The sequence below is a fragment of the Symphalangus syndactylus genome, chromosome X (genome assembly GCF_028878055.3).
Source record: "Symphalangus syndactylus isolate Jambi chromosome X, NHGRI_mSymSyn1-v2.1_pri, whole genome shotgun sequence".
In the NCBI taxonomy this organism is placed as follows: domain Eukaryota; kingdom Metazoa; phylum Chordata; class Mammalia; order Primates; family Hylobatidae; genus Symphalangus; species Symphalangus syndactylus.
Window position 1 is genome coordinate 121,899,873 of NC_072447.2, and position 18,639 is coordinate 121,918,511.

General features: G+C 38.4%; 1 protein-coding gene across 5 annotated transcripts in view; it reads left to right on the forward strand.

Annotated features, from left to right (window-relative positions):
• The window catches only part of WDR44 (WD repeat domain 44), a 103,453-nt gene that overhangs the window by 50,048 nt on the left and 34,766 nt on the right, over positions 1-18,639 (forward strand). For all 5 annotated transcript variants that reach the window (XM_055267353.2, XM_055267357.1, XM_055267356.2 and 2 more), the window contains 6 exons: positions 1,297-1,433; positions 2,702-2,785; positions 7,400-7,506; positions 10,004-10,155; positions 12,639-12,777; positions 14,045-14,109. In XM_055267353.2, the coding sequence (XP_055123328.1) occupies positions 1,297-1,433; positions 2,702-2,785; positions 7,400-7,506; positions 10,004-10,155; positions 12,639-12,777; positions 14,045-14,109 (684 nt within the window). The remainder of the gene's footprint in view (positions 1-1,296; positions 1,434-2,701; positions 2,786-7,399; positions 7,507-10,003; positions 10,156-12,638; positions 12,778-14,044; positions 14,110-18,639) is intronic.

An 18,639-nucleotide genomic window follows, 5' to 3' on the forward strand; every position in this document is an offset into this window, starting at 1 on the left:
AATAAATATATTGAAAGCAAGGTTTATATTTTATAGAAAGTGGGCTTTAAAAGAACTTGATATTGAGGCCAGGTGTGGTGGCTCACTCCTGTAATCCCAGCACTTTGGGAGGCCAAGGTGGGCGGGTCACTTAAGGTCAGGTGTTTGAGACCAGCCTGGCCAACATGGCAAAACCCTGTCTCTACTAAAAATACAAAAATTAGCCAGGCGTGGTGGTGTGCATCTGTAATCCCAGTTACCCAGAGGCTGAGGCAGGAGAATCACTTGAACCCGGGAGGTGGAGGTTGCAGTGAGCCGAGATCACACCACTGCACTCCAGCCTGGGCGACAGAGCAAGACTCGGTCTCAAGAAAAAAAATTTAAAATAATAATAATAATAAAAACTTGATATTATAAATACATGTTATACCAACATAAATTTTTTTTTATTATTTTAATGGTTTCTTATCATTAAAACTTAGTATGCACCTATTTGCCAACTTATTCAGAATTAAATTTTACAGCAAAATCTTAGTTTATGTTTCTTTAAAACAGTACATTTTTTAAAATACTGCACTTTGGAAAACAGTTTGGCAGTTCCTCAAAATGTTAAACATAGTGTTACCATGACCCAGCAATTCCATTCCTTTGTATGTACCAATGAAAAATGAAAACATATGTTCACACAAAAAAATGTACACAAATACTCACAGCATCATCATTCGTAACAGCCAAAAAGTGGAAACAACCCAAATGTTCATCACTGATTGGATGGATAAATAAAATGTGGTATATTCATACCATGTTATATTTTTTAGCAATTAAAAGGAATGAAGGAATGAAGTACTGATACATGCTACAACATGGATAAACCTTGAAAACATCATGTTAAGTTAAAGAAACCAGACGTAAAAGGCCGTATATTACAGGATTTGATTTATATGAAATTTATGGAGTAGGCAAATCTATAGAGACAGAAAGTAGATTAGTATTTGCCAGGGGCTAGGAAGAAAGGGAAATGAGGTGTGACTGCTAATGGGTAGGGAATTTCCTTTTGGGGTGCAGAAAATATTCTGACTTAGTGGCGATAGTTGTACAACTCTGTGAATATACTAAAAACCATTTAATTATATGCTTTAAATGAGTGTATTTTGTGGCATGTGAATTACATCTCAATAAAAATGTTAGAAATTATTGTGTGCAGTATTGAATGTATCTAAAAAGCCTTTAGCTTAAATTTTAGGGGATTTTATAGACTCAAAAAGATAATTAAATTGTAGATCATCTTGGTGTGATTTTTTTTTTTTTTAACCTCAGGAAATTTTAGCCAGTGTAATGATTAAGAACCTGGATACTGGAGAAGAAATACCTTTGAGTCTTGCAGAAGAGAAACTACCAACAGGCATTAATCCTCTCACTCTACACATCATGAGAAGGACAAAAGAATATGTAAGGTATGGCCTAATGTTGTTATTTGTCATTTATAGTATTTCAGAGTTGTTAAGATTTCTCTGTTCATGAACTATGACAACCCCTAATTTCGTTTCATTCAGTCTTTATTCTGGAATTAAAATAGAGTTAGATAATGTATGTATTCTTTAACTTTGCTCTTCATTATGACTGTACAGTTACTTGGGGGAAATAGTATAAATATTAAATCCCATAGCACTTAATTTCTCTTTTTTAATGATTTAAATTATACTTGAGACAATATAAAAACAGTGAGGCAGCCAGGCGTGATAGTTCATGCCTGTAATACCAGCACTTTGGGAGGCTGAGGCAGCACTTGAATTCGGGAGTTAGAGAGGAGCCTGGGCAACATAGTGAGACCTCATCTCCACAAAAATAAATAAACAAAAATAACAAAAAAAGAGGCTAAAAAGCTATGTAGAATGAACACTTAGTCTTCTGAAACCTTGCTTTAAGGATCATAAATTGTTTAAATATTTGTACTGTTTTTGTAGGATCAGAAAATGGCTTTAAAATGAGATGAGTGACTTTACTACGAGATGTATGTAGATCTATTGAATCATTTCGGTAAAAGCAGGAGCTATTTTATTAAATGTAATGCAGGATGTACTTAATGAGTGGGGAGGAAGATACCTACAAGATACTTTATTATTTCCCTACAGCACATTTTGCCAAGCAAAAAGGCTTGTTTGTAGTAGGTTTTTCATAAATTTCTGAATTGCATTCGTTTATATGTTGTACATTGCACCTTGCTTAAAGATTCTTTTCTTCAATTTCTGAAGCCTTTAAGTTGTCAGGTCCATCATTTAAATTAAAATTATATGGGCCGAGCACAGTGGCTCACACCCGTAATTCTAGCACTTTAGGAGGCCAAGGCGGGTGGATTGCCTGAGCTCAGGAGTTCGACACGAGCCTGGTCAACATGGTGAAACCCTGTCTCTACTAAAATACAAAAAAGTAGCCAGACATGGCGGTGTGCGCCTATAGTCCCAAGTACTCAGGAGGCTGCGGCAGGAGAATTGCTTGAACCAGGGAGACGGAGGTTGCAGTGAGCCAAGATTGTGCCACTGCACTCCAGCCTGGGCGACAGAGCGAGACTCCATCTCCTAAATAAATAAATAAATAAAATTATGTAAAGCTTATTAGCGTAGTTTTTCTTATTCTGATTAACTGGTTATATAGTAAGTATAAACAGATTTTTAAGAAGCATAGAATAAATGGTTTCTTTTAAAACAACTTCCCCTTCTTACAGTAATGACGCGGCACAGTCAGATGATGAAGAGAAGTTACAGTCTCAGCCAACAGATACTGATGGTGGAAGGTTAAAACAGAAAACGTGAGTTACAGTACATCCCTTTTCTTCATTTCAAGTTTTTATTTAAAAAAATATAAGAACTACCATACTATTTTAAATCATGCTTCATATAGTTTTTATGTCTACCCACCACCACTCCTCCCTGTCCCTTGCTGATGGGTTATGAAGTTGTATTGATTAGTTTTAAAGCATCCGGGCTGGGCACAGTGGCTCACGCCTATAATCCCAGCACTTTGGGAGGCCAAGGCAGGCAGATCTTCTGAGATCAGGGGTTCAAGACTAGCCTGGCCAACATGATGAAACCCCATCTCTACTAAAAATACAAAAATTAGCTGGGCATGGTGACAGGTGCCTGTAATCCCAGCTACTTGGGAGGCTGAGGCAGGAGAATCACTTGAACCCGGGAGGTGGACTCCACTGCACTCCAGCCTGGGCGACAGAGCAAGACTCCCCCTCAAAAAAAAAATGGTAATAATAATAATAAAGCATCTGACATACAGAAAATGACCAGTAAGTGTTGCACTATACTTGTGTTGTTTTTCTACCAGTAGGTAGGTACGAAAAGTGTTAGTAGAAGAACATGATTGTCCTTGAAATTGTCTTTTCCCTTTCTCTTTATCTCTGCAATCCTGTTTGTCTTTCTAAACCCAACTATAATGAGATTCTTCCTGACTACTACAGTCCATGGCAATTTTCTTTCTTTTGTCAATTTTGGGAATACCTGTAGTCTATAACTAACTTTTTCCCTTTACAATGTATTATCTTAAGCTGTTTTCAGACAAATACACATTAAACAAGCAAAGCGTATGTTGCAAAAGGATTCTGATTATGCCATCCTTCTGTTTCCCCTACAAACTTCTAGATCAATGGTGGGCCTATACATTTTGTTTGATTATACACAAGTCACTAAATTGATAATAATTAAGTCTAAGGTCCAAAGTGAATTATCCACTTGAGTCCTTTTCCTAGTGTGTATCAAAGAAAGCATTGAGAATTTTTAGGAAAGATGTACCTAAAATGCAGGCATATGATAGCACCTTAGGTATTTGGAACTTGGCCATCTAGTAGTTGCAGTTATTGGGAAGCTGAGAATAAGGAATTACTACAATTATTCAGGGACAGATAAACATCCAGAAGAGATGTCACATAGTCCATGCACTAAAGCTCATTATTTTTCTAAGAGAAAAGTTCCTCAGGTTTATTCAAAGCCATTATGCTTATTTCTTACATCATTTTTTTAAAACTCTGTTCAGTGTCTGAGCTTACTGCAAAATAGAAGCAGCAAACTGTGACAACATGCAAGTTGACACATAAGAATGTCAGGTAATCAGAAAAATGATAAAATAACTCACAGTATAGGTGGGTGCAGTGGCTCACGCCTGTAATCCCAGCATTTTGGGAGACCAAAGTAGGAGGATCACTTGAGCCCAGGAGTTTGAGAGCAGCCTGAGCAACATAGGTAGACTCACTCTTTACAAAAAAATTTTAAAAATTAGCCAGGCATGGTGGCACACACATGTGGTCTCAGCTACTCAGGAGGCTGAGATGGGAGAATTGCTTGAGCCTGAGGGGTCGAGGCTGCAGTGAGCCGTGATCACACCACTGCACTTCAGCCTGGGTGACAGAGCAAGACCTTGTCCCCCGCACCACCCCCCTCCCCCAAAAAAAGAACTCATAATGTAGCACAATCATCGTACCCCAGTGCTTTTCAACCTTTTCTTATGCCGTTGACACACAGAGAACATAATAGTATTTGCACTGAATGTTGGGGTAAGCTGATAAGGCAGCTGATGGCCAGAGAAGATTGGCCCAGGCTTCCCTGGGCCCTGCCCTGTTGCCTTGAAGGCTGTGTGGGGAACCAATAGTATGGCCCACCTGCAATGCATTAGAAAGGCTCTGAATGTATTAAAGAACCAAAATGACGGTAACGATCTTATCCATCAAGGAATGAAATTTAGGGAACATTAAGTGCCATTTAAGAAGGCATAAAAGTAGATATTTTAGAACTATTCTCATCTGAAATAATTAAAATGTCTGTTTTCTTGGCTTTTAAAGTGGTAGTAAACTTATAATTATCCAGAAAATACAATTTCAGAGTTATAGGTAGCAGAGACCTTATAATGGTTTTAAAAATGGTTTATCATCTGTGTTTTCTGGTTATCAAAAGAAATACAGAAATATGTAAAATAGAAAATGAAAGTTTCTCATAATCTCAGCCCCAGAAATCAGTTTTAGTAGCATGGTGTATTTGCCATAGAATTTTTTTTTTCTCATAAAAGCAGGGCTACTCTATGTCTATAGTTTGTCAACTTGCTGTTTTTTTGTTTGTTTGTTTGTTTTAGAAAATCAAATTATCATAGACATCTCTTTATATCAGCACTAATGATACATATATTGCAGTCTTTCTGAGAGCCAGATATGAGAGTTAAGTGCTTGGGATATAACAGTTAAGACATTAAGAGGCCGGGCGCGGTGGTTCACGCCTGTAATCCAGCACTTTGGGAGGCCGAGGCAGGTGGATCACCTGAGGTCAGGAGTTCACGACCAGCCTGGCCAACATGGTGAAAGCCCGTCTCTACTAAAAATACAAAAAATTACCTGGGCATGGTGGTGGGTGCCTGTAATCCTAGCTACTCGGGAGGCTGAGGCAGGAGAATTGCTTGAACCCAGGAGGCAGAGATTTCAGTGAGCTGAGATCATGCCTTTGCACTCCAGCCTGGGCAACAAGAGTGAAACTCTGTCTCGAAAAAAAAAAAAAAAAAGACATTCAGGATGGGTGCAATGGCTCATGCTTCTAATCCTAGCACTTTGGGAGGCCAAGGCAGGTGGATCACTTGGGTCCAGGAGTTCAAAACCAGCCTGGGCAACGTGGCAAGACCCCGTCTCTACAAAAATACAAAAATTAGCCAGGCATGGTGGTGTGTGCCTGTAATCCCAGCAACTCAGGAGGCAGAGGCAGGTGGGTCCATTGAACCTGGGAGGTCAAGGCTGCAGTGAGCCAAAATCATGCCACTGCACTCCAGCCTGGGCAACAGAGCAAGACTCTGTCTCAATTTAAAAAATTTTAAAAAAAGACATTCATGGTCTCTGCCTTCATAGAACTTCTGTTAAATGGGAGAAATAGGCATTAAACATATAATTGCACAGATAAATCTAGCTACATTTGTAGTGATTGCTATAAAAGAAAAGTTCCAGGTGCTGTGGAAGTATTATAGTAGTTCCCTCTTATCCATGGGGTATACGTTCCAAGATCCCCAGTGGATACCTGAAATCACAGATAGTACCAGACTCTCTATCTACTGTGTTTTTTCTATCTGATAACCAAGAAGGCTACTAAGTAATGAGTGGGTATCGTCTATAGCGTGGAAACACTGGACAGAGGGATGATTCACATCCCAGGTAGGATGGAGCAGGATGGTGTGAGATTTCATCATGCTACTCAGAATGGCACACGATTTAAAACTTACAAATTGTTTTATTTCTGGGATTTTCCATTTAATATTTTTGGACCATGGTTGACTGGGGTAACTGAAACCATGTAAAGTCAAACTTTGGATAAACAGGAACTATATAACTAAAACTCTGTCTAAAGTTTAAAAGGCCATTTTGAGAGAGCTGTTTGATCTGAGACCTAAAAAGTGAGTGGGAATTAGCCAAGGGAGAGGTGTTCCAGGCAGAAATAACCACACATGCAAAGCCCCTGAGGTTACTATAAGAGCTTGGCACATTTAAGAAGCTGAGGTTTGCCTCATTAATTTTATTGTATTTCATACCAGCACTTATTTATTTGTTCCTCTATTGACAAAAAATTTAGTTTATTTCCACGTTTTGACTATTCTAAACAGCGTTACATTGAACTTCTCTGTATATATAACTTAACAACTTTTAAAAATACTGTCCCTCATGAACTCCCATGAATCAATAAAAATTTACTCCTGATTCGTATTTCTTTTGGTTTTAAATATCATCATGTACTGTGCATTGCTTTTTATAATCTTAATATATGAAATCTGAGACTTAGCTAATTGAAAATGCAATAAATAAGTCCTATTTATGGAAGCTTGAGATGCATACTTACATTACCTCATGTTTGGGAATACCTACTAGGAAAGCTCAGCCTAATTTTATTACATGCACCTACCCAAACTGAAAGAGAAGGGACAGGGACCATCTTAAGCTACCAAAGCATTCTATTTTGTGAGTAAATATCTCTTTACTCTTTATTGGTAAAATGTGTTTTTAAGAACAGCTCTCTAAAGCAGCCTTCTCAAAGCAGTTCTTACCCCCAGACTCTCTAAATTGGATTATCTGGGGATGGAGCTGAGGTACCTACACTTTAAACACTCCCCTCCCCACACTACCTCTGCCAATCAATTTTTATTCACCATTGAAAACCAAAGCTCTAGAATATATGAATATTGTAAATTGGGGGAAAGGGTATATGTTTCTTTTGCCATATTGACTTGAATATGTTTATTCCATAGAATAAGGGATTTGGGACTCAAACCTTATTATTTATGTTTAAAAAAGTTATTTCAAAGTAGTGTACTTTATCAGTCGCAGCTAATACATTTGTCTGCAAATTATTGGACTTTTACAGTTAACTGAGTTGATGCTTTTTTCATTTTTGTTAAGGACTCAACTAAAGAAGTTTCTTGGAAAATCAGTAAAGAGAGCAAAGCACCTTGCTGAGGAATATGGTGAACGTGCTATAAATAAAGTTAAAAGTGTTAGAGATGAAGGTGAGTTAAAACAGAACATTTCAACTGATCATTCAATTAATTTGTAATCGTCTAAATTTAGCCTGTAGTTTATAAGAAGCATTCTATTTAAAATAGTAAACCTTTATAGCTGACGTCTTAGTATGTCAATAAATAAGGTACTCTTATCACTTAATTTTATGAGTGTGAAGAAAAATGAATTTATACATATTTTGTGACTTTGACAATCTGAAATGGTTGAGTGTTAAATAATCAGTTATAAATTTGTTTGTTTGTTTGTTTTTTTGAGATGGAGTCTTGCTCTGTCGCCCAGGCTGGAGTGCAATGGCATGATCTTGGCTCACTGCAAGCTCCGCCTCCCAGGTTCACACCATTCTCCTGCCTCAGCCTCCTGAGTAGCTGGGACTACAGGCGCCTGCCACCACACCTGGCTAATTTTTTGTGTTTTTAGTAGAGGTGGGGTTTCACCGTGTTAGCCAGGATGGTCTTGATCTCCTGACCTCATGATCTGCCCGCCTAGGACTCCCAAAGTGCTGGGATTACAGGCCTGAGCCACCGCATCCAGCCATAAATTAGTTTTTTAAGGCTATTTGGTTTTGGGTTTTTTTGGTTTTTTTTGTTTGTTTGTTTTGTTTGTTTGTTTGTTTGTTTTTTGAGAAAGTCTCACTCTGTCACCCAGACTGGAGTGGAATGGCATGATCTTGGCTCACTGCAACCTCCGTCTCCTGGGTTCAAGCCATTCTCCTGCCTCAGCTTACCAAGTAGCTGGGGTTATAGGCACACACCACCACACCTGGCTAATTTTTGTATTTTTAGCAGAGACAGGGTTTCACCATGTTGGCCAGGCTGGTCTCGAACTCCTGACCTCAGGTGATCCACCCACTTCTACCTCCCAAAGTGCTGGAATTACAGGCATGAGCCACTACGTCTGGACAAGGCTTTTTTTTTTTTGGAGATGGAGTCTCGCTCTGTCACCCAGGCTGGAGTACAGTGGCACAATCTCGGCTCACTTCAACCTCTGCCTCCTGGGTTCAAACAATTCTCCTGCCTCAGCCTCCTGAGTAGCTGGGATTACAGGCACCTGCCACCACACCTGGCTAATTTTTGTATTTTTAGTAGGGACAGGGTTTCACCATGTTGCCCAAGCTGGTCTCGAATTCATGACCTCAGGTGATCTGCCCACCTCAGCCTCTCAAAGCTCTGGGATTACAAGCGTGAGCCACCGTGCCTGGCCAGCTATTTGGTTTTTACAAATACAGTCAGTCCTCCATATCCGTGGGTTCCACATGGAGGGATTCAAACAACCATAGATAGAAAAATATTTTTTAAAATGTATAAAAAATAACAATACAACAATAAAACATAATAGAAAAAATTACAACTATTTATATAACATTTACACTGCAGTAGATATTATAAGTAATCTAGAGATTATTTAAAGTATACAGGGCAAGGCATGGTGGCTCATGCTTATAATTCCAGTACTTTGAGAGGCCAAGACAGGAGAGCCGCTTGAGGCCAGGAGTTCGAGACTAGCCTGGTCAAACATAGTGAGACCCTGTCTCTACTAAAAAATAAAAATTAGCTTAGTGTAGTGACATGTACCTATAGTCCCAGCTACTCAGAAGGCCGAGGAGCGGGATTGTTAGTGTAGTGACATGTACCTATAGTCCCAGCTACTCAGAAGGCCGAGGAGCAGGATTGCTTGAGCCCAAGAGTTCAGGGCTGCAATGAGCTATGATTGCACCACTGCACTCCAACCTGAGACCCTGTCTTTAAAAAAGAAAGCAAGTACATGAAAGGATGTGCATAGGTTATATGCAAATACCGTGCCATTTTATGTTAAGGGATTTGAGCATTCGCAGATTTTGGTACCATAGCAGGTCCTGCCATGGATACTGGGGAATAACTATATTTTCAAAATTAGGTAGGGCTGGGTATGGTGGCTCATATCTGTAATCCCAACACTTTGGAAGGCTAAGGCAGGAGGATCACTTATGCCCAGGAGTTGGAGACCAGCTTGGGCAACATAGTGAGACCCCCGTCTGTATAAAAATAAATAAATAAATTTTTTTGATTAGGTAAATTTTCTAAATTTGTACATATCTTAACCTCCTATGCCTTTGTCATTATTGTACTCATTTGTTTTATTTAATGAAACTTACATAGTACTTATTCAGTGCCTGGGACTGTACTAAGCACTTTTACCTGTATTCATTTAATTCCATAGAGACCCTATGAGGTAAGTACCATCATTATCCCCATTTGATAGATGAGAAAACTAAGAGGCATCGAAAGTTGAGTAACTTGCCTGTGGTCACACAGATAATAAATGACAGAGCTGGATTTGAACCTGGCAGTCTGGCATTAGACTCCATGTTTTTAACCAGTATGTTATATAATAAATAAATTTTGCTCTTCCATTTAATGAATTTTCTTGGTATGCAGGAAATATGAAATTATGATAGTAGCAATATCTACATTAGCTAGTAGTGATTTCTGTTGCTTTTCTGTTCAGTGTTTCATACTGATCAAGATGATCCTTCATCAAGTGATGATGAAGGAATGCCATACACAAGACCAGTTAAATTCAAAGCAGCACACGGTTTCAAAGGACCGTATGATTTTGATCAGATCAAAGTGGTGCAAGATCTTAGTGGTGAACATATGGTAAGCAACTTTTTCATTTTTTAGGATTGATACTGTTTTTGTTAAGAGAAATACTTTGGCTTCTACAAAACTATCTCTTTCTATGTATGTAACTTTGCTAGCCTGACTCAAGAACAGTGAATTTATGTTAACATGATTTAATGAATAGGTAATGCAGAGTCTATCTCTGAATTATTCCAGAAGCGACTTATTGGCCAGGTGCAGTGGCTCACGCCTGTAATCCCAGCACTTTGGGAGGCCAAGACAGGCAGATCACTTGAGGTCAGGAGTTTGAGACCAGCCTGACCAACATGGCGAAACCCTGTCTCTACGAAAAATATAAAAATTAGCCGAGCATGGTGGTGGGTGCCTGTAATCCCAGCTACTTGGGAGGCTGAGGCAGGAGAATTGCTTGAACCCAGGAGGCAGAGGTTGTGGTGAGTCGACATTGTGCCACTGCACTCCAGCCTGGGCTACAGAGTAAAAGACTCCATCTCAAAAAAAAAAAAAGAAAAAGAAAAAAAGGAGTTATTGAATAAGTAAACTCTCAGCCTGTATCACTAAGAAAGCTATGCAAAGGCACCAAACTTTAAAGCAGTTAAATTAGAGGGTGGTCTGTAACTTTGAAAAATGTTTAAAATGTTCCCAACCATATTTTAAATAATTTACAAAATATATCAGAAGGTCAATATATGTTGTAAAGTGAGATATTCAGCTAAAACAAGGAGAGAGGTAAAAGTTCAAGTTCTCCTTTAGAGTTCAAATGTACCAATGTAGATGCAATAGCACAAACTGTATTGCAGTTAACCCCTGAAAATGCTAGGAACACAAGGAAGGTAGTGATAAAATTTAGAACTGAATAAATAATACTGTGCCCTTGATCAGGGAATCTGTTTACATTTTAAGTCTAAAAGTTGGCTTAACTGGAATGAAGCAACCATAAATATATTGGCTGGCAACCAAATTCAAATTTGAATTTTGATGTTTACAATCTATAGATAAATGTTTGAGTTGATTTTAGTATTTTCCTTAAGGAAATTGATGAATTTCCTAGTACTGTATTGACTCGTTATTTCCTGTTTTAAATAAAATCTCATCATAGTAGGCTCCAAATGACTCATTTTTAATACACTTGAATTTTGTAGAAGTGAATGGCTATTTCAATAAATGGGCCGTGGCATAATCTTTTTGATACATCTGAATGTGTATATAATAGTATTTCTTGTAATAAGATTTGGTCTTTCCAACTTAAGAGGTTCATGTTCTTTCTCCCTGCTCCTCCACCCCCACCACACACACATACTTTCCTACTGTTTTCAGTATCTAGAGATTCTGGTCATATACTTTGAAACCTTGTTTCTAGAGAGAAAAGTAGGATGAGACCACACCATTCCAATACAACTACCTTTTTTTTTTTTCTTTTTGTGGCAAAGTCTCGCTCTGTCACCCAGGCTGGAGTGCAGGGGTGGGATCTCAGCTCACTGCAGCCTCTGCCTCCTGGGCTCAAGCAGTCCTCCCTCCTCAGCCTCCTGAGTAACTGGGACCACAGGTGCACACCACCATGCCTGGCTAATTTTTTGTATTTTTTGTAGAGATGGGGTTTTGCCATGTTGCCCAGGCTAGTCTCAAACTCCTGAGCTCAAGTGATCCACCCACCTGGACCTCCCAAAGTGCTGGGATTACAGGTGCGTGCCACCACGCCCAGCCCATTCCAAAACTGTAATACTTCTAAGTGCTCGATGCTATACAGGTCACTGCCAAGGCGGGCTTTAGTCTTCCTCAATCCTGCTCAGTTGTTAGTGCTTTGCTGAGGGCTCTGCCACCCATCTTTACATTCAGCTAGGGGACTAAGATCCCCAACTAGGATTTGTGCTTTTCCAGTGAAGATTTCTTTCACTTTAGAACTTTAGAACTCCCATTTCTGTTAATATGTGGACAGAGTTTGAGTTCTTGAAGTTGTTAGTTTAGATTATGGAACACTACAACTATCTTACCCTACCTTTCTTCTGAAAGTCTACTTTTGTGTTATTATAGCACCATTGAACTTTTGGACTTAAGTAGTGTTAGCAATTTGAGCGTTATCTTAGTATATGTAATTTGGCATAATTTTAAACTTTGGCTTTAAAGTAATGTCTCTATTTTATTTTATTTATTATTATTTTTAGATTGAGTTTCACTTTTGTTGCCCAGGCTGGGGTGCAATGGCGCGGTCTTGGCTCACTGCACCCTTCACCTCCCAGGTTCAAGCGATCCTCCTGCCTCAGCCTCCCAAGTGGCTGGGATTACAGGCGCCCGCCACTATGCCCAGCTAATTTTTGTATTTTTAGCAGAGATGGGGTTTTACCGTGTTGGCCAGGATGGTCTCGAACTCCTGACCTTAGGTGATCCACCTGCCTCAGCCTCCCAAAGTGCTGAGATTACAGACATGAGCCACTGTGCCAGGCCAAAAGTAAAGTCTCTAAAGGTGTAAAGTATTAACTTTGAAACTTCTTTTGTTTTCATAGGGAGCTGTTTGGACCATGAAATTTTCTCACTGTGGCCGATTACTTGCCTCAGCTGGACAAGACAATGTAGTGAGAATATGGGCTTTAAAAAATGCTTTTGACTATTTCAATAATATGCGAATGAAATACAATACTGAAGGTATTTTTCATCTATTTAAAAATCTACAGAAACCTGAAGTTTTTACATTTTAGGTATACTGATGCCCTACTTTTCTGGCGGTCATTTGCAGCAACCACTCCTTATGATAATAGCCAAAAATTTGAAAGTAAGACAGACGTCAATGGCAAAAAGTCTCTAAACCCAATGAAAAGAGCTGCCACAAAGCTTTTGATTTATCCCTTTCCAGGTGTAGTGTGTAGTTAATTTCATCAACTATTGAGAACATGTTATTTGGTTTCCTCTGGCAACCTTCAGTTCTATCCTAGGTTAAAATAGAATTGCTAATTAAACTGGAAAAAGAATGAAAATCATATATATCCAGTAAGTAAAAATGATTAAGGAAAGAGTCATGGAAAATAAATGTGAATTGTCAATATATCAAGGGATATATGAAAAAATGTTGAAAAGAGAAGCCTCAAAACATTATGTACACACTGATTACAACTATGTACAGATATTTATGTATCATGACGTTATCAGGAAAATATATAGAATTGATGTAAATTTGGGCTTTAAGTTCATAGGATTCTTTTCTAATAACTATTTAACTGTGTAATAAGTTTTTTCCATACCCTCCCTGCCATCAAGTAAGGCTGCAAACGAAAAGTAAAGCCTAGGAGAAAGGAGAAAAAAGGTGGCCATGGGTGAGAGTATATAGTCAAAGCACCAATTTGAGGAACATAGAAGTCTAGGGAGATTCACTAAACTGGCAAGCTAGGCCTCATATACTTGAGTAAATCCTGTGAGTATTGCTTGCATTATGTTTCAATACTTAGTTGAAGATGATAATAATTTGACAAGAAGTTAAACTGTGTTTACTATATGGTGAGTTTTTCTAGTCCTAGCTGTGTGTCATTTCTTTTACTGCCCTGCCAAGAGCAAAAAGACTATTTTCAGTGGCCCTTGAGACTAACCCCAGCCCTGACCCTTTCTGCTCCTTTATTGTTCCTCTTGCTACTTGCCATGATTAATAAGAATGTGTTCTATTCGAATACTGAGGATTTATCAGTATTTTGTTTACTAAAGTAGGGAAATGGTTAAGCCATTTTATGAAGTTTTTATGTAAAAATGATTAAAACAAATATTGTGGCTCTTATAGGGTTATACCTCAATTGTCAGTATTTTTCTAGAATACTATATTCTCTAACTATTAGACATTGCTGTGTCATTACTTTTGAATGTTATATTTTGGTGGGTCTGTGTGTGTACATACATGCGTTTTTTACAATTATTATGTTGTTTTTAGGACGTGTGTCCCCATCACCCTCTCAGGAAAGTCTAAGTTCATCAAAATCGGATACAGATACAGGGGTATGCTTATTTTATGGTTACTATGTTTTCAGGTATGATTTAATTTGTTTACCATAAAGTATTTTTGTGTATCAGAAACTACAGTTGCATGAAGACACTTAATTAAAATTAAGATGTATCATTAGAAACAAGAGTTTCTTCAATTAGAAGAAATTAGCAAATGAAAATTTTTGATGTTTAAAGGTTGCCAGACAGTGAATACTATTGCTCAGGGTACTATACCACTAATGTAAACTTAAATAATACAAAAGCCCCTCCCCTCAAATACATGTTAGACATTTTTTAAATAATGATAATAGATACCCAAATAAGAGGTAATTAAGGACAGAAAAAAGATATTTAAGTATTTTAATTTTCTAATCTTCTTGGTTTAATAAACACTTTATCACAGTTTCAGATAAGGTATCTTAATGATTTTCATTTGGTTTCAGAGCTGGAAGGTTAAGTATAACCAATTTTAAACCTAAAAAGCAGAATACACAATATTGTACTAAGTTGTCACCTGTGCTTTTTGTGTGTTACATTAGGTAAGGGTGATATAAACAAGAGAACCTAAAATGTCTACCTGCTCAACAGTATTTTCCTGAGATTTCATTGGCTCCAGTATTTGACACTATGTTTTCTCCTTCTCGTGGCTTTCCATGGTTCTGTTTTTCCTTGTTCTCTTATACTCCCACTGTTTCTTCTTCCATCTCCTTACATTTACTGTTTCTCAGGGTCTGTTCTTGGCCATTTTCAATAGACATATTTATGCTCTTCTTCTAGTCCTGAACTGGCTTTAGATCTGTAGTTCTTTGTTTACTCTCAGTAACTTTATGATTTTTAAACAGGAACATTATTGTGCTTGCTGCCTTTTCACATAATATATAGGATCTCTCTACCTACATGTAATTCAACCACATCAACTAATAGGTCCAAAACTAAACTCCTTCAACAAATGTTTTCTGAGTGCCTGCTATATGTGGCAGACACTGCTACATGCTATAAAATCAAATGAGACATATTCTCTGTCCTCAGGGATCTTGTGGACTAGTGAAATGGGTAAACTCACAATTACAGTATTAGATGGTGATATTCTACAGAAGGTACTACACAAAAATAGGTTAGCCTTATAAATCACAGTGTTAGGAATAGTTTCCTGGAAACTTGTTATTTGAGCTAGGATTTAGCTATATGAGAGAAGAAAGGAAGGAGCGTGTCAGACACAGGGAATAGCAAGTGCAAAAGCATGGAGGCTAGTATGTTAAAGGTATTACAAGGAATTACACATGGCTGGGAAAGGCGCATGTGTGAGATTGGTGGGAGAGGTAGGTAGGAGTGGAATTTTAAATGACTTTTTGTGATAAACCAAGATGGAACTTTATCCTGCAAACTACTGGGAGCAGGGTGGGGCTTTGAAGGATTTCACTCAGAGGCATAATTACCACGTTCAGATTTTTGTTTTAGAAAGGGTATTCTGGTAGTATTGTGAAGGATAAACTAGGTGGGGACTTCAGGTTAGAGACAGGGAGACCATGTAAGAGGCTATTAACCCAGAGAAATGGCTACTTCGGATTTTGATGATTATGATACCAGTAGAGCTAGAAACTGTAAAGATAAGCTGAATTGAGAGATGTAAAATAAGTCTAATTTGTAGGACTTGGTGACTGACTAGCTGGGGTAGTAAAAGTGAGTAGCCTAGGATGAATCACAGGTATCTGGCTTGAGTAGTTAGCTAGATGGTAATGGTCATTCATAGAAATATTTTTTTATTTTAATTTTTATTTAATTATTTTAATCCATAAGTTATTGGGGTACAGGTGGTATTTGGTTACATTAAGTTCTTTAGTGGTTTTGGTGCACTCATCACCCAAGCAGTATATGCTGCACCTATTTGTAGTCTTTTATTCCTCACCCCCCTCCCACTCTTCCTCCCAAGTCCCCAAAGTCCATTGTATCATTCTTACATCTTTGCGTCCTCATAGTTTAGCTCCCACATGTCAGTGAGAACGTACAATATTTGGTTTTCCATTCCTGGGTTACTTCTCTTAGAATAATAGTCTCCAATCTCATCCAGGTTGCTGCAAATGCTGTTAATTCATTCCTTTTTATGGCTGAGTAGTATTCCATCATGTATACATACCAGTTTCTTTATCCACTCGTTGATTGATGGGCATTTGGGTTGGTTCCACGTTTTTGCAATTCCAAATTGTGCTGCTATAAACGTGCGTGTACAAGTATCTTTTTCTAATAATGACTTCTTTTCCTCTGAGTAGATACCCAATAGTGGGATTGATGGATCAAATGGTATTTCTACTTTTAGTTCTTTAAGGAATCTCCGCACTGTTTTCCATAGTGGTTGTATTAGTTTACATTCCCACTAGCAGTGTAGAAGTGTTCCCTGATCACCGCATCCATGCCAACATCTATTTTTTTATTTTTTATTATGGCCATTCTTGCAGGAGTAAGATGGTATCACACTGTGGTTTTGATTTGCATTTCCCTGATTATTAGTGATGTTGAGCATTTTTTCATACGTTTGTTGGCCATTTGTATTTTTTTTTTTGAGAATTGTCTATTTATGTCCTTAGCCCACTTTTTGATGGACTGTTTTTTTCTTACTGATTTGTTTGAGTTTGTTGTTCATTCTGGATATTAGTTAGTCCTTAGTTGGATGTATAGATTGTGAAGATTTTCTCCCACTCTGTGGGTTGTCTGTTTACTCTGCTGACTATTCTTTTGCTGTGCAAAAGCTCTTTAGTTTAATTAAGTCCCAACTATTTATTTTTATTGCATTTGCTTTTGGGTTCCTGGTCATGAAATCCTTGCCTAAGCCAATGTCTAGAAGGGTTTTTCCAATGTTATCTTCTAGAATTTTTATGCTTTCAGGTCTTAGATTTGAGTCCTTAATCCCTCTTGAGTTGATTTTTGTATAAAGTGAGAGATGAGGATCCAGTTTCATTATCCTACATGTGGCTAGCCAATTATCCCAGCACCATTTGTTGAAAAGGGTGTCCTTTCCCCACTTTTAATGTTTTTGTTTGCTTTGTCAAAGATCAGTTGGCTGTAAATATTTGGGTTTATTTCTGGGTTCTCTATTGTTTTCTATTGGTCTGTGTGCCTATGTTTATACCAGTACCATGCTGTCTTGGTGACTATGGCCTTATAGTATAGTTTGAAATCAGTAAGTGTGACGCCTCGATATTTGTTCTTTTGCTTAGTCTTGCTTTGGCTGTGTGGGCTCTTTTGGTTCCATATGAATTTTGGAATTGTTTTTTCTAATTCTGTGAAGAATGATGGTGGTATTTTGATGGGGATTGCATTGAACTTGTAGATTGCTTTTTGAAGTATGGCCGTTTTCACAATATCGATTCTACCCATCCATGAGCATGGGATATGTTTCCATTTGTTTGTGTTATCTATGATTTCTTTCAGCAGCGTTTTGTAGTTTTCCTTGTAGATGTCTTTCGCCTCTTTGGTTAGGTATGTTCCTAAGTATTTTATTTTTTTGCAGCTGTTATAAAAGTGATTGAGGCCGGGCACGGTGGCTCACGCTTGTAATCCCAGCACTTTGGGAGGCCGAGGCAGGCGGATCACGAGGTCAGGAGATCAAGACCACGGTGAAACCCCGTCTCTACTAAAAATACAAAAAATTAGCCGGGCGTGGTGGCGGGCGCCTGTAGTCCCAGCTACTCGGAGAGGCTGAGGCAGGAGAATGGCGTGAACCCGGGAGGCGGAGCTTGCAGTGAGCCGAGATTGCGCCACTGCACTCCAGCCTGGGCAACAGAGCGAGACTCCGTCTCAAAAAAAAAAAAAAAAAGTGATTGAGTTATCGATTTGATTCTTTGCTTGGTTGCTGTTGGTGTATACAAGAGCTACTGATTTGTGTACATTAATCTTGTATCTGGAAACTGTGCTGAATTCTTTTATCAGTTGTGGGAGCTTTCTGGAGGAGTCTTTAGGGTTTTCGAGGTAAACGATCATATCGTCAGCAAACAGTGACAGTCTGACTTTGTCTTTACTGATTTGAATGCCCTTTATTTCTTTCTCTTGTCTGATTGCTCTGGCTAGGACTTCCAGTACTATGTTGAAGAGGAGTGGCAAGAGTGGGCATCCTTGTCTTGTTCCAGTTCTCAGAGGGAATGCTTTCAATTCTTCCCCATTCAGTATTATGTTGGCTGTGGGTTTGTCATAGATGGCTTTTATTACACTGAGGTATGTCCCCTGTATGCTGATTTTGCTGAGAGTTTTAATCATAAAGGATGCTGGATTTTGTCGTATGCTTTTTCTGCATCTGTTAAGGTGATCATGTGATTTTTGTTTTTAATTATGTTTATGTGGTGTATCACATTTATTGACTTGCGTATGTTAAACCATCCTTGCATCCCTGCTATGAAACCCACTTGAACTTGGTGGATTATCTTTTCGATATGTTGTTGGATTTGGTTAGCTAGTATGTTGTTAAGGATTTTAGCATCTATGTTCATCAGGGATATTGGTCTGTAGTTTTCTTTTTTGGTTGTGTCCTTTCCTGATTTTGGTATTAGTGGG